Source organism: Apteryx mantelli, chromosome 3, assembly GCF_036417845.1.
Source record: "Apteryx mantelli isolate bAptMan1 chromosome 3, bAptMan1.hap1, whole genome shotgun sequence".
Lineage (NCBI taxonomy): Eukaryota > Metazoa > Chordata > Aves > Apterygiformes > Apterygidae > Apteryx > Apteryx mantelli.
Window position 1 is genome coordinate 50,276,911 of NC_089980.1, and position 22,357 is coordinate 50,299,267.

A 22,357-nucleotide genomic window follows, 5' to 3' on the forward strand; every position below is an offset into this window, starting at 1 on the left:
TGTGTGTTACTTTAAAAAGCTGAATTGCTTTTGAGAATCAAAGCTCTGAAGTTCAAATTATGCCTTTAGCAACTCTTCTGATAGCATACGTTCTGTGAATATTGATGAGGTCTGAGGAAATCATTAATGCCAAGGTATGCATCGTATAGTTATTCTTCTTAAATTGATCATGTACGATGGAGTCAAGCTTGAGTCATGAATCTGAAATAGACCAAGAAGCTCAATTTTTATACTAAATTGGCAGAATATTTTATTTGTAAGAATACTGCTGAAGTTCCAGTTGATTATACATGTTCATTTACTGCAGACAATGACATTTCAAATAAAATGAAATCAAATGTTAACTGTGAAATGTGTACTTTCTTTTGGATTCCACTTAGCAGAATAAAGAAAAATGTTTTGGTTTGCAGATGAAAATCCTAGTGACATTCAAACTTTAAAAATGAAAACTTCTGAAGAAATTTAAGTGCCTGTTATTTTCTGTTTTTAATTTTGGCAGGTTAACTCTGCAATTCTCAGTTTCTTGATTTCCCCCCCCCCCCCAAGAGTACCATATCTATCTCTTAAGCTAACTGGGATTGGAAGAAATATGTTTTGTTGTACTGATCAAAAGTCTGCTTTTTAAGGCTAGCTCTTTCAAATTAATGTAAAAAATAATATTTTGAAAACACATGCTAGCACCAATGTGCTAACATTCAGACAGTAGTGTAATACTTCTTCTAGAGAATATCACAGAGCTTTCTTTGGTCTTCATGATATTGTATCATATTCATGAAATTTTTTTAAATACTATCCATGCCACTTTGATAAATAGGAAGGACTCTGTTTACAAGGCTTTAGCCTTCTACTTGTAGTAGAAACTCATGAAAGTATGATAAATATTCAGCTGAGAGAGGTGTAAGTTATATGTTGCATTTGGCCATGACAAATTATCTGCATTTTGTAATCTTCTGTTATCTGTTTGTATTCTCTCTCTTATGTTGTACTATTTCAAGTCATAAAGGTGCAGTATGTATCTAGCTGCTTTGAAAGTTAGATTTAAAAAAAATGTGGATAATATTTTGGGTTTTTGTCCTCCACTTTTTCCTACTATATCCTGTAGTGAAGTCGCACTGCTAAAATAATGTTATATGGCTTTCACAATGGTGTTGCCATTTACTGTTATTATTTGGAAGTATATGAACCATTGCATCATTTTCTTAGGCATTGTACAAATAGATAATAAAGGGAGATCTTTGTCCCAGACAGGAATGTAGTAAGAATTTTGGCTGCGTATGCAGTGTTGCTAGCCTGCTTAAGTAAGGCTTTCCAACATATGATTCCTATTGTGAATGAAGAGTGGCTGCCTATTCTATGTAAGTGCAAAAGCCATTAAAAAGCTATTCTCTGTAGAAGAAAAAAAATCACTTGTATGTTCTATATAAACATAAATCCTGATCCAAAAGAGTTTAAAGAAGGCAAAAGTGTTCCTTCCCTGGAGGAAGTGACCTAAAACTTAAAACATGTGAACTATTTCATTGTACATGAGATTGCTCAATGGTAAATGTGACTTACTGTGTATGAGTATTCAACCATCCATACATTTTAAGGCATCATTACTGACTATGTTTACGTATGTATATATGATTGATTAAATATATAACCAATATCCATAGATCTCGAAGTAGTAGTAGTAATGAATAAGTAATAACCATTTTAGATCCTGATGGTAGTACATCAGATGCTGAGAGGACTGAATGGTAGAAAAATTCACTGTACTTCCTGGAAAGAGTAATAAACAATTAATTCCAATTTTAAGTGGACATTTCTTATGATAAGCTGTTGTAATTGGTGGGGACCATCCAACAATATAAACTGTGGCCCTCAAAAGGTATTTTTAGCAACTGGAAAGGTTATATACGGGTTATATATTAGAGTGGCGGGGGATTTCGTTTGAACCTTGCCTAGAATGTTTCATTAGTCATTTGTAATCAACTGGCTGTGTAACAAAATTAATATAATTGGGAAAAATGTTATTTCCAAACTTTAATACAAAAGGCAGTATCTTACCAGCTGTACGTCATTGATAAAGTATTCGTAGATTAGAATTTTGATGAGAAGGCAATTCAAATGCACTAATGTTACTAATCAGCTTATAAAAGGTTTCATTGTTTGACTGGTAGCTTTAGCTGTAGCTGTACAATGTTTGCAGAACCAGTTACCAAATGCTGTTGGATTCTAAACAGAAAATGAATTAGAAATTTCTTTTTTACTTTGCCAGTTTCTTTTGTATGTGTTCAGTGTTTGGGGTTTTTGTTTTGCTTTGATTTCATAGTTGTTTAAATCCTTTTGCTTTTTTGTAGGGAATAAACACGATGATGGTACACAAAGTGATTCAGAAAATGCTGGTGCACACCGGCATTATAGTAAGCGGGCAGCACTTGAAGAGCACTTAAGGCACCATCATGCAGAGCTGAAAAAGTCACACCAGAAAGTTCATTCCACAGAAAAGCAACAAGAGCAAACTGGTGTGAATCAGACTGCTTTTATGATTGAGTTTTTTGATGAAGACCATCCTCGAAAGAGACGTTCGCACTCTTTTTCTCAGAATGTAGGAGCTCTCTGCCCAGAAACTCCTTCTCCCACACCTCATGCACGGTCTGAACGAGTGAAGCCAACATCAGCAGAGAAAGCAGTTCCTTCATCTGTGCAGGCTAGCTCAGCACATCACAGAGCAGTACATGGTGTTCATTCAAAACTGTTGAAACAAAAATCAGAAGAGCAATCTGCTGCATTGCCTGTCCTACAAGCGGCATTGTTAAGGAGTTCGGGAAGCCTTGGCCATAGGCCTAATCAGAACCAGGAGATGGACAAAAAGTTGAAAAGTCAACGTATTTCTGCTGCTACTGAAAAGGACAATGAGGATGACCAGAGTGACAAAGGTACTTACACTATTGAGTTGGAAAACCCCAATTCTGAAGAAATGGAAGCCCGTAAAATGATTGACAAGGTGAGAAACCTAGAACATACAGTGTTACTAAAATTGGTATGTGGTGTGTGGGCAACAGTGCACCGTGTCAATTCTATTTATTAAAGCTGCTGCAATAATACAAGTTTTCCAATCAGTCTTTAATTATGATATATGGAACATCCTAAAAACAGCAGCATGCATTTGACTAAAAATTATTCCTGCTGATACTGCTATTCTTTTAGCTTGGTAGTTTTAATGCATTTTCAAATGGTTAAGTACTATAAGAATATTAGGCAACAAAATTAAATTAACTAGTATTTTTATAAAAGTTATTAAATTTAAATTTATTACATTCCTGTGAAAATACTTACCTGTTCTTAACATCCTATTGTCTGCATAGTTTTCAGAATGCAAATTAGTTCTTTCACAATTAACATGTAGAAATAGATTGCAAATGTTTTCTGTACTTGCAATACCAGTATATTCCATAAAGTTCTTAGCTGCAATAACTTAAATTTCAGCATCCATTATAAAGTAAGAGTATAATTAAGAATATTTTCATTTTCCAAATATGCTTGATAGCAAATGTCATTTTCATAGTTTGAATATAGGTATACGCTTTATTAGCTTTAGGAGCCTTACGATGACCTAGACTGCAGATAACTTTTTTTGAGATTCAACATGAAGTTAAAGGAAAAGCTACATTTAATCATTTTGCCTAACTGACTTTTGAGGAGGATCTTTATATATGTATGTATATGTGTGTATATTTAGAGAGAGAGAGAGAGAGAGAGAGAGGGAGAGTGTTGTATGTGTGTATATATATGCATGCATCTATATTTTATTTATTGTTGTGTTTTCCTAAATAATCCATTGTTGTAGAATGCTGGCATCCAATTCTAGGTATGTTTCTGGCCTACCTAAGAAAAAATTTATTATTTACTTGTTATAGAGTTATCTAAGAATTGTTTCTATGCGTCTCTAGCTTTTTCAGAGATGAACAAATATATTTAGCTATTGGTTTTGGCTAAATGTAGAAGAAGGGGGTTTTTTTGTTTTTTTTTTTTTTTTGGAAAGACAAACTAGCTTCATTTTTTGATTTTTCTTTTTTTGGGGGGGGGTGGGGGAATGCTGATACAGTAAGTGGGGAAATGGGAAATTTTATTAGATAGTTCCATTTTATAAAAGTTGTTTAAGGAACAATTGGTGGGATAAAAGTAAAAGGGATTGGCTTTCATAAAATCATGAATGTGACAGTTTCTCTTTTTATGGACCCTAAAAAGGAGACTTTTGGCTACTTTCATTCAGTATTAAGACAACTTCTGAGAACTAAAAACATTCTAAAATGTAGCAAGTGAAAATTAAAGATCCTTATTACATTGTATCAGAAAATATATAGGTCCTGGTTTTGCTAAGTATAGTTGTGCAACAGGGTTGATTTATTTGGAAACTATGGGAAAAAAAAGACTTGGAAATTGACAGTTTGTGTACTTTTATAAGAACCGTAATATTGTCTAATGTTTAATAAGCTTTCAAATTATTTGTGTTCTTTAATATCTGTTCAAGATATCTGTAATCAGTTTTTTCTTGAAACATCTCTGCTGGTATGGGAGAGATTTAGGAACATGAAGAGAAGATTTGCGTTAAGCATGGTAGTAAAGTATGTCTTCATAAACTTAATGTTGTATAAAAAGCTTTTGCAAATCATAAAATATCCCTTACTGCAACATTAAGAGGTGTTACTACTAGAAATTAAAGATTTACTAGGAAGTAAAGGAGGAATGTTTATTCTTTGAGCTCTCCTATATTTTTTCATGTAGCATCTGTACTGAAGTATTATGAACAGTATATTTGAACACAGTACAAAGATACTTAATTTTTGTAAGTCTTGCTGCATAATTCTTATTTGATTTGTTAATATGAAAGAAGTATAATACTATTTTTGAAGTGCAGAAAAACAGTGAAGAAAATCAAAATCAAATGGAAGCCAAAATTTCTTGCTCCAGCTCAGCTCAGCTTTGCACCTCTCCCACTTTAATTTTCTAATGCTCTGGGTTTTTTCAGTTTGCCAAAGGTGGATAAATGAAGAATAAGACAAGGAGTGTTGTCAGCCTATTGACTCCTTAGAAAGGGCAAATTAAAGGGACTTAGATACTGAGCAGTTGTGATAAAATCCAGATTTAAGACTTCTGATAAATGGCAATCATCTGGGATTGTCTTTATGGTAGTTGTCAAATAAAGACTATCTCAGTATCTGCAGAAAATAAGACCTTTTAAGGAGTCTGTGCTGTTTTATTGGCAATTTATCTACAAGTTTCCCTCTCTGGATGCCTCTTGGACTGAACCACTAAGGTCTCAAGTGCTGTGCTACTCTCTTGAGTATTGGTATACATTTAATGAATAATTCTAGCATAACCTCTCTTTGGCAAGTCAGCCTTTTTTTCTGGGCAGTTGTGATGCCTACTGAATTGATTTTCATTCAAGAGTGGCTGTTGAGTCAAAAGATTCCTTCAACATTTGCACAGATAACACAAACAATATATCTGTAACGATTTACATTAGAATGATGCTAAAATCCATGCCTAGCTTACCTGAAGAATTTCCTACAGAATAAAACGTTTCTGTGTTCTAGGGCTTTCTTCTTTTACTGGAAAAAAGAACGAACAAAATACCCAAAGATTGCTTTCAGTGTGATTCATTCACTTGGGACCCCTCCCATAGGCTAAGAGTCTACTCTTGTCTCTGCTGGAAAAGAGCAAACCACAAATGCAGGTGTGGCATTAACTTGTCAAAGATCAAGTAGGGATTAATGATGCTTCTTTGAGTTAAGGATCCAAGAGAGGTGTTCAGGAAATCGAGGTTCAAATTCTCAGAAGAATCAAAAAACAATCTATATTTATATATAATTAAAGGGGAAAAATCCTCATGTTGAGCTATGTTGTTGCCTTTCAAAGTACTGTTTTTGCTTCATGTAGCCTTTTTCTAAAGATTCAAGGAAATGGATGCAAGAAAAATAGATTCTCTTAAGAAACACTTTAAAAATCAGAGAAGGATGCTGTTATTGTTAATCCAACATCTTGATTTCATATAGATTGCTAAGGATCCATCTCCTGCTCCACTACTATTTCAGTGTCTAAGAAGGTATTGCCTCTACAGTAGTAGAGTAAGATAAGAAAAGGCATTTATTTATTTATTTATTTATTCCTGGAACATCTTAAAGCCTGGCTTTTGAAAAGAAAATATGAGAAAGATTAAAAAAAAAGTAATCAGGAGGAAGACACCTTCTAAGTAACAGAGAAAAGAGAGTACTTCCAGGAAATACTTTTCTATAAGAGATAGGTGTAATCATTTATCTGCAATGATGACTGTCTCAGAGTGAATGGACTGTCACTTAGCCAAAATGGAAGGTTCAGAAAAATTCAGGCTTGTGCTTTGCACAAATTTTGGCACCTAGAAAACTTGCTGAGCCAATGAAAGTGAAATTCAGGCATATATCAAGATCTGTCAGGCAAGGTCATTGGAATAAAAGCAACCTATGTAAATGATCACAGAGACTGAAATGAGTAGGAAAAGAGAGATTTGTTAAATTATTTAGAAATTTGCAAAATTTAAAATTCAGAATTTGATTTTAGGACATAGAAATGGTAAGCAGAAAGTTTTCATTTTTAAACATAAAAAAATAAAGATGCAAGAATTGTATATGCCCGGAGTCCTCAAAAGACAGTGCGTGTTTCACTCATGTGAGTTATTCACTTGGATTGACTGTAATTTAAAATCTTCCATAAAGACTTCAGAGTTTTGTCTATAAAAAGATGCGCATACACACACACACACACACACACACAGAAAGAGAGAGGGAGAGAGAGAAAGGGAGAGAGAGAGAGAACTATTTCCAGGCCAAATATCAAAAACTAAAGTCATGTATGAAAAACTACTGTAGAAAGAAAATGGATGATATTGAGAACAGTAGCTAGTGTTCACTGCATCTATTTATGTGAGCAGCCTGCTATATGTATGTGTGAAATTGAGTTGAATGTCTTGATTCCCTCCCCTCAGAATCTCACTAAGGCATGAAAAATCTACCTTTATTTCAATTTGCATTTAACATCAGAGACAGCATAAGATGATATAATGTTCTATTTTGTCTTGTTTTATCTTACTGTAATTAGAAATTACTGATTTCTCTTTATGGAGTCAAACTTCAACATTTCTTTACAAGTCAACCTCATCTAACTAAAGGAATTAATATGCTTTAGGTTCAACTAAAACACTGGAGAAAACTCTGTTACACTTCTGTGTTTCTACTTCCCTCAAAATGTTGAGGGCTTTATGTTCTTCATTCTCATAATGAGGTGTCAATGCAGATCTTTTTCTAAGAGAAGAATGCATAAATTCTTAGACCTATATCTATTTATGCTTTATTTCTAGCTTTTTATGGGAAAATGTGCACATGTGAGTAAAGATTTTAAGTGATAAAATGAAGTTCAGAAAAATCATTCCATGGGCCTGGATTTTGAAAAGAGCTGTTATGGCTATATGTGTTCTTTGCAGAGAACTTCTGTAAGATGCTGACTGATGCCAAATACTTTAGTTACAAAAAGTTTTTGAAAGAACGTGCAGGTTGGTTGTGCTTCTTGCATGTCAAAAGTGCTTCCATAGTTGGACAAATTTTGAAGGTGAATCTTTAATCTCTCCTAACTATGCTTAGGTGGCTTAAGGAATTTAAGGGGCAGATTGCTTGAGGGACCTGTAAAGTTACTTACTGTCACAAATACTTCAGTCATATATGAAGTTTTGAAATTCAAATACAGTTTTCCATTATTCCAGTGTCCAGGAAATACTTACCTAATTTTTAGGACCAAGCTAAAATTTCTTTTTATTGGAAAAAAAAATAGTCATGAAGCTTCCCCCCAAGAAGGAGGTACTTGACTTGCAACATGTAACCAAACCAGTGAGAATAAATTATTTCTGCAGAGTGTGATTAAGTCTATCTTGTGCTACACTTATGAATTGGTATGCATATATATGTGATTGAGATATGACAAAGGGGAAAGTTATTTGGTTAGTGAAGGCTTGAGGTTTCCTTCTGCCTATTGGCACAAAGGTATAATTGCACTAAGGGGCTGTTGTGCATCTCCAAAAGTAGATCTATTAGCCTTTGTCTACAGTGGATCCCCGTTGCAGGTTAGGAAGAACAGTTTACTGTCTTTAGTTTTTAACTTGGGAATTTTATTGCCTTCAATTGGACTGTGCTGATTTCACTGTGACAGTGAAAGAAGGCAAAAGACCATGTACGTATCTCGTGCCTGATTGAACCAGAGAGGACATTCCTGTCTCATCACTAAAATAGACAATGCACAGCAGCTTAAATATAACTCCTTAGCTACAGGGAGGATGAAGAATGAGGAAGGGGAATAGCACAACTGACAAGAGAAACGCTTTTGCAAAACAGGTAAGAATTATGCCCTAGCTCTCCACCCTGAGGCAGTGAAAGGGGCTGGGGGAGGAAGCTGGGGTCAGCCTATGTGCTTTTATTCCCCACACTTCTGTTTCATGCCCTGTCCTCCATGAAATTTGTCAATATTTGAATTGTATAGGTAGTGGAAGGATGGTTACAATTTGCAAATAGTCGCAGTCTTCAGCTGTTACACGTTGTAACTGTCTTCTCTCTTTAGTTGCTCAACTTGTCAGTTCTATCTTAAAAATGTTCTTGTGCTTGCACAGAATTCAGCTACGCTTTTCACAAATAGCACGCACCCATGCACACAAAATCTATCTTGTATTATTGAAATTTTCTCTGAATAGCATCTGACTATGACTTCTGACTCATTTTATTTTTGAATAACTTGACATTATTACTATTTCTATGAAATTCTGTGGTCTTTTTGATGTCTTGACACTGAGTGAATGCTGCCAGTATTACTGGTATGGAAGTGAGTTGTAAGTTAACCTCTTCTGTAATTAGATTATTTGCATTATTATTCATTCACAGGTTTACCAGATAGTCCTCTGTCACCTTTATTTTACAAAATATAAATTCTAAGCAAGATCAGTAATACCCCTCGCAAACTCTTGCATTCTTTTCACTTGCTCTCGCCAGTATAAATACTGTATGGTTGTGTCTTAATGCTCTTTGTAAACAGAGAACACTTGGAAAATAGCAGTTAAACTTGCTTCCTAAAAGTCCCTTCATTAGCCAATGATATTTCTACATCCAGGTGTTCAAATGTCACTTAAATTCATAGAGAAATATGAATTGATAACTAGGCAAGCAGGTTTAGAAAATAAATGTATTAAATATGTGGAAGAAAGTTATGACTGAGTGTCAGATGCTGGCTTTCTTTCTATACTTGTAGAGCTGTTTTTAAAATTGCTTTCTATATCCAGCTAGAGCCTAAAGAACGCGTGCCACTCAATGGCATACAGAAGCACCAGTTGCACAGCAGAGTTTTTTTTCTGTAGAGAGATGTGAAGGCAACCTCATCAGTGTAAAGGAGAGGCGCTGCACCTATGTGCTGCAAGGACCACCTTGAACATACAAGGAAATAATATTCTCTACTTAAATAGCTTCAAAAAGTCAGGTCTCTTTCTAACAGAACAATGCTCTCAGTGATGCGGTTAACAGCTGAGTGCTAAATAAAACAAATGCGGGATCTTGATTTGGTTTAGAACATGTTTTCAATGTTACTCTAACACAAAATGTATCAGTAAGTGGGGCATAATGGTAGGATTTGTTTTTCCTTTACATCCAGCAGTTCTGCCTTTTGGGTAGGTTCAAAGCTTTCTTCTGTTAACACTTAGCAATTGCTCTCTTTTTTGCACTGCATGATAAATTTTCTATCTGTTTTACATTTTTTAAATAATCAAATTTGTTCCAGTGGAAGGGAGTTGTTCTCATCAAACATATCAGGTTAAAAAATCTTCCTCCGTCTCAGAAAAGGTAAGTCCGTCAGTGGTGGAAGAATTCAAAATAATATTTCTACAGTTCATCTCCCTTTTTTGTTGATATAAGATGACTGCAAATTATCAGAGCAATGAATTTCATGCTCGTAATAAGGCAAAATACTGCCAGTGATGAATTTTAATAAATGAATGCAAAAATAAATCTGAATGTGTTCTGAATATTAAATATGTTCATGAGGCCATTGCAATAAGTAAAGAGCGACTCATGGATTTTTTGCAAGCACTTACTTTCTTAATTCCCCCTGTGGGTTTTCTTGTTTTGTTTTTAGTTTGGTTTGGTTTTGGTTGTTTTGGGTTATTCTTCTCTGCTTTTAGCTTAAGCCAATTCTGTTTCAGGATATTTCTGAATGGAAATACTTTGTAGGACTTACTATAGCAGAGTTAAACTCTGTCCATGTATGTGTGGGAAGGGAAGGAACAGAGCACAGGCTATACATGTGATTCAGTTCTCATCCACCTAGCTAAAGTAGCTAATGTGGAGTATTATAGCAACTTATGTATGTATGAAAACATTGGGCTTTAGATAAAATTTTATTTGTCCCCCCAAATTATTTCTTTCAACTGTTACATTATATTCAAGATTCCTGATAAGTAATTTATTTTTTTCATCAGCAAAGTAGATCTAATAAAATTCAACCATACCACTTCCCAGCCAGTCGAAGTAAAACGTTTTGTGAAGAGTACCAAAATCAAACAAATCTCAATCCACCCCCTGCCATCTAGAAAAGGCATTCTGTTGTGACTGTTTAATAGGATTGTGTTTTCAATGCAAGATTCATATTTTAGATCATGTTCCAACTTATTTATTTTCAAATAGAAAAAGATGCTGTTTTAAAGGCCTAGTTTATGAAGGCAGACAGGCAATAATAGTAATGACCTTATTTTAATGTACATGCTATCATCATTCTTAAAAATACTTTATTTTTTACCATGCATATAGGGTACATTAAACATTGTATATTTCCACAGTCTTGAGAGAGATTTTTTTTTTTCCCCCTCTTTAAAAATTTGGAATAACTGTAACAATGGGGGGTGAGGAGCTGTGCTGTTGTTTGTGTCGATGCCAGGTTTTCCACTTTCATTTTCTACATCTTTGTTTGCCGTGATACTTGTATTTCAGTTTGTTTGGGTGGTAGGTTGGGTGGGGGGTTGTTATTTGTTTGTTTTTCGTTTTTTTGAGGGGGATGGTGGGGTTTTTTTGTTTGTTTGTTTGTTTTGAATGAGTGTATAATTGGGAGCCTACTCTGAAAAGTGATTATAATAAAATGGAATCTTCTTACTCATTTTTGTTCCCTGGGTATGTCTGTTCATACCATTTTATGTTGCTGGCTAATGTTGTATTCTTCAAGAACTGCTATGTGTTTCTCCTTGCCGAGCTGGAACTTCTTACTGAGGGACTTTATTGTTTTTGTGTTGCAAGAAAGAAACAAACTGTTTAATACCAAATCGTTTTTATGTGCTAGATGACTTTGGAGGTCAGTGGTAGACAAATAGCCCTATGTGTCATCTTCTATAGTCACTTCTCAGTATAAAAGTTTATTTTAAATAGCTTGATTTTTGGCTGCATTCTTATGAAAGTTTTTTAGAAGTGTTCATAGACTTAATTAACATATCTGGTTGCAAACCTTAAAGCTGTATCAGTAATCTTGCAGATACAGGCAAACATAGTTTTAAGCATAAAATAACCACTAAGAACAACTGTGGACTGAGAAATTTAAAATGAATGTTAAGTTAAATATTTTGAAAGTAGGAGTGACAAAATCATAAGTAGATATTTTGTTATACTTTTATATTTGTAATATATCAATCTTGTTTTGTGGTAGCATAGACTAAGATGTTTTCTGTCATTTGTTTGTAAATATGTTACACAATTTGTGTCAGGGATTTTATTTTAAAACATTGAGGTATATACCCAATCAAAGCATTTTTAAAAGATCTGTAAGATTCATTATAGAACGCATCTTATAAAGTCTTTGGTTAAAACTGTGATCATCGAAGCACGTATTTTTACAGCACAAGTGGGGGGAAAATGTTTTGCATTGCAGTACTTAACTTGCGCATGATAGTATCTTGTAAGTGGAACTCCTTTTGGCAAATTTTTGCAGTATTATAAATGACAAACTGCCTGAAAAAAATCAAAGGACTGGGAGTTAGTGAGGATAGACAATCTCTAAATGTCTAAATGACTGTTTAAGGAACTGAAATAGATATATCTGTCTTCAGCAAATGGCTTTCAGCTCTCCTGTCTTTTCCACACCCTGTGGGTTTTGCCATTGCTCCAGTGATTTCTTCCAGAAAGAATGCATTTTAACTCCACAGTGTCATGGTTGTAAACTGACCATATTTTATGAATATGATGTTGAAAAGTCAGTAGAACCATTGAAGCCCAGCAAATAATCTGAGGAAATAAATTCTGGCAAGAATGCAGGGGGTGTTTATCAAGCTTGATTTTTGATTTTTTTTTTTTTTTTTTTTTTTTTTTTTTGTAAAGAAGTCTTACAGACTCTAAACATATTGTTTTCTTTTGAATTTTGAATTTCTAAAGAAAATGAGTACTTCATTGTAGCAAACTGGTACATATTATGCATGCACATAAATATGAAACTGGCTTATGGTAAGAGGAAGTTATTAGGCTTGGCATATTGATCATCTTCATTCGCTTATGTGTCATCCTTTATATTCTACTAGAGTGTCTTGCATCTGAGTCTGCATCTTGAATATACAGTTAAAATGCCTTAAACAACTTCTGTGAAAATCCATGGCTATTCATGAGATATGTCCTGCACAGAACACAGTCTGTTCACATGGGCAGGCTAGGATAACTGCCAAGAACAAACACAAACCATTAAAATCAGAGTTCTCAGAAGCAACTGGGTTAAACACAGTTCATGCAGTAGCTAAACACGAAGAGAACATAGGAGTTGTACTCCTAGGACAACATAGGAGTTGGCTCATCATACTTTTAAAGGAGAAAGCAAATATTTTTCTTTTGTCCTTTTTTTCTGTTTGATCAGTAATTTTGACTTCTAACAACCAATCTGTTGTATATTATGGATTTCTTGACTACCCTCTTTAGCTAAGTACCAGAAGTTCAGTCTGAACATTAAACTTAGCATTGCCAAGATGATCTATGTTATGGGTCTGAAACCTATTCCGTTTCCCAGCTCTTTGGAATTCTCTCTTCCTGTCAGTCAAGCATCCTCTGAGTTTGGCATGTTTACTCTTTCTTCTCCTTGCTTAGCACATCCAAGCTGTGTTCAAATCCAGTGTATATCTTTCCAAAATTCACTTTTTTTCCTACTGGTTCGACTGCATCAATTCACAGCTCAGTTTCTGAAATCTGCTTTTATTTTACTTCCCTGGCAATCAAATATACTCATCTTTCTCCTTTCCCCTAAAAAGTTATGAAATGTAATTGCTATTTAATTTACATTCCCATCACTTTACAATTGTAAATACCATATTTCAAATTGGGCCACTCGCTCTGTGTTTTCTTTTGCAGTGGTCTTATCTTTAATGCAATGTGCACTACAGCTTGTTGTCCCTTATCTGTGATCTGCTTTGATTTAGTTTACCCATTTAACTGTTCATATTTGAACTTCCTTCTGTACACTTTTTAGTTTTGGGTTTCGTTTTGCTCTTTGTATACAAATTGCCCACACTGAAACTCACAGTATTTAAATTGTCTTTTTCAAATGCCTCTTCAAAACCTGGCTGTAACTGTTGATAGGAGCAGGAGGAGTATATGGAGAATTATTCAAGCACTTTTAGTTTACAAATACCTTCATTAATGGATAGAATCCTAGTTATAGCTCTCTGAATTGTAACTATTATTCTTATTATTTATCTGTTCTTTTTCCATTAATCTGATTGATATTCTTATTAATTACTGCATATCCTTTTTGTTAGGAGTACAGTGGTGAACCTATGGGGGAAATTTCAGAAACTCAAAGATTTTGAAACTAGGTAGAATGCTCTACAGATTTGTATTCTCAATAAAATTTCTGCTCCTACTTTGTGTAAGTGCACTTAGGAATGAAGAAAAGTAGGATCCCCATTCTAATATACATAATTTGCTATAAAATTGAGTGAACATATTTAGCAGAGTCTCATATCAGATTTTTTTTTGTCAATATCAGTATCTTCATTAATAGTTTGGATGATGAGCTAAAACTAATTTTGTGTAATCTGTGGACATGGAGTACTGAGGACTTACTGTAGAACTGCAGTGTGAGCATCATGAATTTTGAAATAATGCAAAATTAATATCCTGAAATTAAATAAAAGCAAGTATGAAGTAGTGACTTTGGGAACACTGAAATGCATGTAAATGGAAAATACAGACTGAGAAGATTTTTTTTTTCTGCTTTACTTGAACTTATTTAAAAGTAAAAGTAGATAAAAGCACGTTAGGAAAACAGATGCTTAGCTATCCTTTTTCCTTCCTTTAGACTCGGGGGGGAAAAAGGTTCTTGTTGCCATTAATTTTTCTGGCCAGTTTTTATTTTAATTCGTAGATGGTCTCACATATATATCAACAAAGGAAAATGGCTTCTGTGGTTTTAAAGAATCATTGCTTCTGTTCAATCATCCTAAATAGTTATACTGACCTCTAGCATAGTTCATCTGTGGTATAAAAAATATTAATTCTTGTATAGAAGTGGGGGTGGGGGGGAAGAGCGACCCATTCTCAGTCGCTAAAGATAGCTTGTGTTAAAGCTATATATTTAGACTATTGTGACAAGCAGGTGCACTCTGAGTCATGGGCTGTTTTCATGGGGAAAATGTGTACTGCCGGTCAGAAGAGATTACTCTCCTTTTAACAAAATTTGGCTGTGCAGAAGAGGGCAAGGCATGTGCTCAGAGTCAGTGCTGTAACTCGGGTTGTCCCCTAAAATATGCCAATACTTCTTGCAAGGATTGTGTCTTGCTTGGGTTGTGTCACATAGATTTTGTTACCTTGTGTTCGTTATGGGATAAAGAATTTAAAAAATAAAATTGAATGACTGGCTTTATATAAAGTTATATTCTCAGGATAATTGAAGCAGTGTTGCTGAGATAAAGTGATACAATTTTTTAATAAATCTACATCAAGATACTACAATTCTTTGGCCAGCAGTCAGTTTGTACTTTGCCTCTCTGCTTGTGAGGCTGAGGTGGTATTCCAGCAAACATACTGCTCAACAGACTTGTTTGGGACTTGCTGTATTTTTAGCCTGCTGTTTGTCCCCGTGTTTTACTGGTGCAACCACAGAACGTGAGTGGAGTATTGCAGGGGGACCATGGGGGGCCATTCATTGCTTTGAAGTTTAAAAGCATGTTTTGGGAACTCGCTTTTTCCCTGCTGATTTGGGAGACTTCATTACGTGCCAGCCATAGTGTTGAGAGTTTGGGAGAGTACTGGAGTTCACTCCAGGCTTTCTTAAGACTGACTTACTCTTTGAGCTAAGCTGCTAAATTATCATAGGATCACAGGATCATGCAGGCTGACAGGGACCTCAGGACATCTCTAGTCCAACCCCCTGCTCAAAGTAGGGTCAGCCCTGGGGTCAGACCAGGGTGCTCAGGGTTTTATCACATCGAGTCTTGAAACCCTCCAAGGAGGTGACTGCACAACCTCCCGGGGCAGCCTGTTCGCACTGTCTGGCTGTCCTCTGGCTGAAAAAGCTTTTCCTTATACCTCATCCAAATCTCTCTTGCTTCAACTTATGCCCGTTGTCTCTTGTCCTCCTGCCATGCAGTGCTCTGAGGAGCCTGGCTCTGTCTTGATGACCTCCTCCTAGGGATGGGCAGGCTGCTGTTAGGACTCCTCCCTTCTCCGGGCTGATGGAGCCCAGCTCCCCCAGCCTCTCCTCACAGGGCAAGTGCTCTGGCCCCGACCACCTTGGCAGCTCTCTGCTGAGTTCCCTCCTGTTCATCCATGTCTTTCTTGTACTGGGGGCCCAAAACTGGGCACAGTCTGTCTGTCACCTGTTAACCCATTCTCTCAGGAGGTCAGTTTTACTGGAGGTTAAACATTTTGTTTACCACCTTTCATAAATGGGGTTTGAATTTGTGCAGCAGGGTTTGTTGTTGTTGTTGCCCTATCCTTCTAAGCATCCTGACTCTCTGCTTCGTGCTTAGTAGTTATTTATAACCCCCACTACCACCACCACTACAGTTTGTGCAATGTTTCTGACAGTTCCACCCTAATTACAGCTGTGCTGTAAAGACTGCAGGGACTCCATGCAACTCTGATGGTGAAGGTGGTTGACTTGCCCTTTAGGTGTCTAGACTTTCCCCTGCAATCAGAGTGAGGGGATTATGTGAAAATTATTATCCTGTTTTATGTGTTTTGTAACTTGATCGAACTTCAAGCATTCAGGATGAAAGCATCTAGTTTTTCTGCTAAAATATCATTTCATAAAACTAATAGGACAGAACAGTACAGAAAATATGTGAACAACTTTTCAGGAGAATGATTGCTTAGGAAAGGCTGACTGCTTGTATATAGCTTTCTCTGATATCTTTCTGAGTGAATTTCTATGAACTTTTGTTTTGAATTGACATCTGTTTAAAAAAGCTGTGAACATTTAATAACAAGATTATTTTTAGGAATTTTTTTCTCCACAGTAGGTACAACTGTCTCAGTTTAAAAATAAAAAGCAAATCAAACCTCACCTTTTTTTTTTTTTTAAACATTGACCCAGCTGTGTGCTGGATACCTGTGATTTGAGATGGTTAGTAAAGTTCTGTAAGTCATAAATGAATACTTAGACTCTCTTTACCTCCTTTATCAAAACTAAAACAAAATAAGGCATTTTTCTCATTTTTCAAACAACTCAGTCCTTGTCCAAACCTGTATCTGTTAACCTGGCTGCATCTTTCTCTTCTCAAAGACAGAGCTAATCAAAATCTAGATAGTAGCTGGTTCTGTTTAAAGTTGCAGGTGTTTCTTCTGACAAATACAAGCTTTACAGAAAAGAACTTTTTGTCTTTTTGTATAAATAAGTCTTTTTGTATTAATGGATAAGAGATGCAACAATAGCTGTCATTACCATTTCATCAAGATTTTTTTTTGTTGTTTGGTTAAGTTTTCTCGTAGACTTCCCTCAAATGATTTTGAAATCCTGGAAATATTTGAAGAATGGAAATATTGAAGGAAGGTAGAGGTCTTTGTCTATTTAAACTTCAATCACAACACCCCACTGTTTGCAAACATACTTTATCACAACAACCCACAAAATACAAATAGCTGTTTTTCTGAATGGTAGAGACACAGTTTCAAGCACAGTTTCAGGTTGTTCCATGGCTGTTTCTGCCTAGGGTATGTTCTCATTATTTGGTGAACTGTGTAAGTAGATTGATTAATCTTGAATTCTGGTAGTATACATTTCCTGCAGATATTTGACAGGCGTATAAGAGAGATTCTAAATTTTCTCAAATTTAAACATGAGGTTTTTTTACCTTTTGCAGAGTTTTCTGTTCATGTTTAAAGTCTTAGTTATCTAGTAATGCCCCTGTTTTCAGAAGGATTTTATATATATAACATCTTTTCTGAAGAGGAGCTTTGAGCTAGTGGTGTAGCAGTGCAACTATGATGGGGGGAGGTGCATGTACATAAAAGTACTCATGGATGTAGAATGAATGTGCAAAAATAATAATTTATTTGAGAAGATGCTTTGCCTTTCTTTCCAAATAATAGTGTCCCCGAATATTCTGCTTATCTATTATGGCCTGTTATATCCGCACTATTTATGCAGAAGAAGCATTAGGAGTTGCGTTAGAAGATAAATCTGTTCTGTGGATCTTACAGCTACCCATATTATCTTTTACATTAAAAAAAACGGATTAAACACTCAAATGTGGCTGCACAGTAACTTTGGTAATGGAATAAGAATAACAAGATTTGCAAAGAGCTTCAAGCTTAGAAGAGGTAACACTGAAAAAAGTGTTACATGGTGGTGTTTGTGATTACAAGTAAAGAAATTTATTGACACAGTAAATAAATGTGCTGCCAAATGTTGTTAAGCAATTTACAGGCAGCAATTTACTCCTGTAGTCTTGCTTAAATATTGAGGTTTTGATTAATATTTTTCTTCAGATGTTTATGCAATACAAGCACGATTTCTTTTAATTTAAAAGAATATTTAAAATTGTGGAACTATATTAAACCAAGAAAAAAGTGGCTGCAGAAGAACAGTATATTCAAGAAAGGAGGCAGCGCATGATAACCGGTTTGTACAGTGGTAGCAATCTTTGAAGATACAAATCAGGAATATATCAGTAAAGAAAAGTCATATGTTGTACCATACTCTTTTTTTAGGAAATATTTTTTTAAAAATACTCTTAAGCAACTTGTGCATGAGAATATTTAGAAGTGATTAATATATATTTATTCAAGATTTGGGGAGCATTTCATGACTTTAGAATCGCAGAAAGCAGGCTTTTTGCACTAGAGCAGAATGCAATCACACTGAAAAGCCTCCTCAGTTATAAGTGTATGGATACTATAGTAACGTCTTTCTGGACCTTTAGAAGAGTAACTCCACAAACGGCAGGAGTTGAATGACTGAGTGCTTTTTTTTTTTTTTTTTTTTCCTTTCACCTACTTTTCATACATTAAAAACACTATGGGTTGTGGCCATCTAGTGGTGAATCCTTTTAAATACACTAACTTCGTTCAAGATTTTAGTAAGTGAGAAGTCTAGCTTAAAAAAAAAAACCACCTATCTTTTCTCTTTAGCACTAGCCATACTTTTGCAAGAGCGTAACATCTCTGCAGGTCATTTTTTTGTTTGTTTATTTGGGGGGTTTTTTGGCTTCCCCTAAGGCAAAGCAATTTTTGGCATTATAGCTAATCTTTTCAGCAGCCAATTTTAATGTCTGTATGTCTTTTCCACTGTAATTCTGCAATTCTGTAATTCTTTAATGTTAAAGTCCTTAATAGTAAAAATAGTGCATTTATCATTTTCAGGCAGAATTTTACAAATGGCATGTTTCCAAGATAACAAATGACTCCCTAAAACATCTCTGAAGTATATGTCTATTCTGAAAGAATTTATATTCCTTAATATTTATGACTTTCATAAATTTGATAGATGATATACTGGCTCTCCTACTAAACTGCATATTACTAAATTGCCTTGTAGTAGTTGAAACACATTTTTCTAGTATTTTTCTATGTGAGCAATGGTTGTAAATGTAATGGAAAAAGTATTCTGTCACAAATGGAAGGGATCAATATAAGCATCAGTAGGAAACAGTGTAGTTTAAGAACCAACGGAAGCCATATCTTGAATGAGATTAGTCTACATGGGTTTTGAGACCCGGTGGAGTTCTAAAATCTGCTAACTCCCTGTCAAAGAAAAAATGGAAATTTTGTTTTAATTAAAGAAATAATTGAGTGAGTATATTAGTAGCAAATGTAAGCATACATATTTCTTGTTTTCACTACATAATGGCAAAAATCTGAAAATATGCTTTCAGTTCTGTTGGGTTTTTTTCTTAGTTGGGAAATGGACTTTAAAATTGTTTTGATAATGATTTTGGTTGTGTTTTTTGTTCCTTCATCAGTGTGTCATTTTTTTCATATCTGACCATTGCAACTAGCAATTCCATAAATCTTGATGACGTTGACATAAACTTCTGCTCTTTCTTTATAATTGGTGTAGCTATTTCTTGTATTTAACTTGTAGATTGACCAAGATGACAGATAAGCATAATACAACAAAAATTACTTAAACTCACTATGCCAGCATGCCACCATCCATCCATTAACATTGAACATTGAATATTAGGATGGTTACTGGGTTAATGTGTATAATGGTTTGTTTCGTTTTCAGGTATTTGGAGTGGATGACAGCCAGGATTATAATAGGCCTGTTATCAACGAGAAGCAGAAAGATTTAGTAAAAGATTGGGCTATAAATTCTGCTACAGTAGTGCTGGAAGAAAAAAGACCACTGAATACAACTGGATTTCTTGACACAGAGGTAGAATTTAATTTTTGATGGTCTTCTTTTTTCTTCCAATAAGAGAGAGCACTAATAATTGACCAGTAAGTGTTAAACAGCAAAAAAAACCTTCACTAGAAAATACCAGTTCAGATCTATAACTATTTGATTTTTCTTAATCCCTTATTGCATTATCAAAATTTCTCTGTCAGACAAGTTAAATTGTGAAGGCATTTTAAACTTTGCTACCTTTCTATATCCACTAACACCAGTGTGTTGGAAATGTAGCAGGAATTTCCTTGTAACGTTACATTTGCAACACACATTTGCACAATATACACTTCTCGTAAGTTATACAGTACAACTGAGAAAAAGCTGGTTTTACTTTATAGCCCAAAGGAGGTAACTATATTAAAATTCAGAAATAAGTTATATACATTTAATGCGTGATACAAAGCCAGCCAGGAAAAACATGATGAATAATACATTTCAGAATTTTTTTTACAAAACCAGAGGACTTCAGGTGTTCATGTTCAGGGTGTGAGTTCACAAGTGAGATGCTGCTCACGTGGAGCTGCTATGTTAGTGGCCTTGGAGGCAAGCGGGAGGCATTTAATAAGTTAGTGAAAGATTAGACAAAGGAAAACACATATTCTTGGTACATTACTCACAGGATGTGTGCATGAGCTAGATGTTAATCATACTTCATACTGAAATCTTGGAAGATGTTCTGGTATCATTGTGATGGATAAAGTAAACTTGAAATGTGATAGGAACAGAACAGGCTCAGACTGGAGCAGAATTAATCCGATAACAGTAACGAAGCATGCTGCACGTACTTTTAGTTGCCATGGTAAGCTGTTGCTTAAATATGATCCTGCAAATAAGCTAGTACACATTTGATAATTTCTGAAATATATCAAGAGCTTAAAGTGTGACTTTGTGTGCCTGTCATGCAAAAATGTTGTCTTTAGGTTCTAGGAATCTGTTCTTCATAGAAAAGATCTGTTTTGTCATGATTGTATTTTAGCTACTATGCAGTCCTGTTACACTAAATAAGTCACTATATATGTCACACCTAGATTACCATCTTTGAATAGCTTCTCTAAGGCTGTTATTTTGGATAAATTATGCCATGTAACATGGTCATATTGTATGGTAGAATTTGATGAACCACCTTGCACCTTACTACTTTACTTGAATCTGTAACCACAATCCTACTCTAACTCTTCTTTTTCATGCCTTTTGTAACATTCAGCTCCTTTGTGCCATACCAGTTTTCAAGATTATCAAAAATACTTACATTTTGCATTTCTCTAGTTGAATAAATAGCAGAAGATTCATATATGGTTTATTTTATGAACTTTTTTTTTATGAACATGGTTTATTTTATGAATTTTGAGCTTTCCAGGTGTCATGCTTTGCAGATTACAGGGTTTGGCTTCTTTTATGATCATAAGACAGGTTTAAGAATGGCAATGACATACTAAAACTGGCTGTGAATTTGGGAGAAATTATGAGAATGGTGCCTTTTTATTACTGTGGATGTTTTGCTGAATAAATAGGTCTTCAGATATTGGGAAGGGAATGAGTAATTTGGCATAATCTTAATTTGCAAGTTTATTACAAGGCATGATACAAAAAAGATGAAAATTCTTCTGTAGGTAGAGGAGACCAAGCTATTACAAGCAATGTGGATATAGTGAGAATTGACATAGGAAAAGATGAGGATGATTGAAGGTAGAAGAAAACTTACTAGAGAAACTTAAAAATAGAAGTTAGTTAATATGTACGTAGAAATAAAAGACATGCCAATTCAGGTTCCAGATAGTAGAAATGTATTTTGTAGTATTGTAGTAGGGAAACATGATGATAACTATTGATTCAACTGGAGAGAAGTTTGTAATATTTAAAGTGTTGTTACCAAAACTTAGACTCAGTTTCTTTTATCATTAGGAAAGGGAGAGAAAAATGTGCTTGATTTATAAGGCACATCTGAACATCATATTCTAGTCATATTCAAGCTTTTCTGCTTGTGCTTTTTTTAAAGACTTACTTCATCACTGAGCTGCAGTTCGTGAGCTAATAAACGTTATTGAAGACGTACGGCCAGGTAGGCTCTGGGTAGCTCAGTGTTGCAGATTTGCGTCAGCTCAGACTGTTGGTGGGCCTTGTTCTGTCTGCCCCATCACAGGTGTGCCTATAGATGAGTTGGCAGAATGAGGTGAAGTCAGACCATGATGGACGTTAAGAAAAAAAGGCATTGGGGGAATAAAAATTTCAGAGATTTCAATTCTGGAAGATTAAAAAGAAAAGATAGCTTGGAAAGCGATGAAGATTTTATAGAGGACTTTGGTTTGAAAGATTATTTTGAACTTAAATATGTTAAGTTTACAGGGCTTGTGAAGTATCATGAATAACTTCTTTTGAGAGGGAGTAAAATTTGCCCCTCTCATAAAGAAATTCTCGATTTTTTTTTTTTTTTTTCCTTGGTTATGACATGCTTGGG

At 35.0% G+C, this 22,357-nt stretch overlaps 1 protein-coding gene across 3 annotated transcripts in view; it reads left to right on the forward strand.

Moving 5' to 3' along the window:
- CEP170 (centrosomal protein 170) overlaps positions 1-22,357 on the forward strand; it is a 114,508-nt gene that overhangs the window by 54,173 nt on the left and 37,978 nt on the right. For 2 of the 3 annotated variants that reach the window (XM_067293350.1, XM_067293351.1), the window contains exons 9-10: positions 2,343-2,989; positions 19,738-19,887. In XM_067293350.1, coding sequence (XP_067149451.1) covers positions 2,343-2,989; positions 19,738-19,887 — 797 coding nt within the window. The remainder of the gene's footprint in view (positions 1-2,342; positions 2,990-19,737; positions 19,888-22,357) is intronic. The other variant, XM_067293352.1, reaches the window with a different exon arrangement.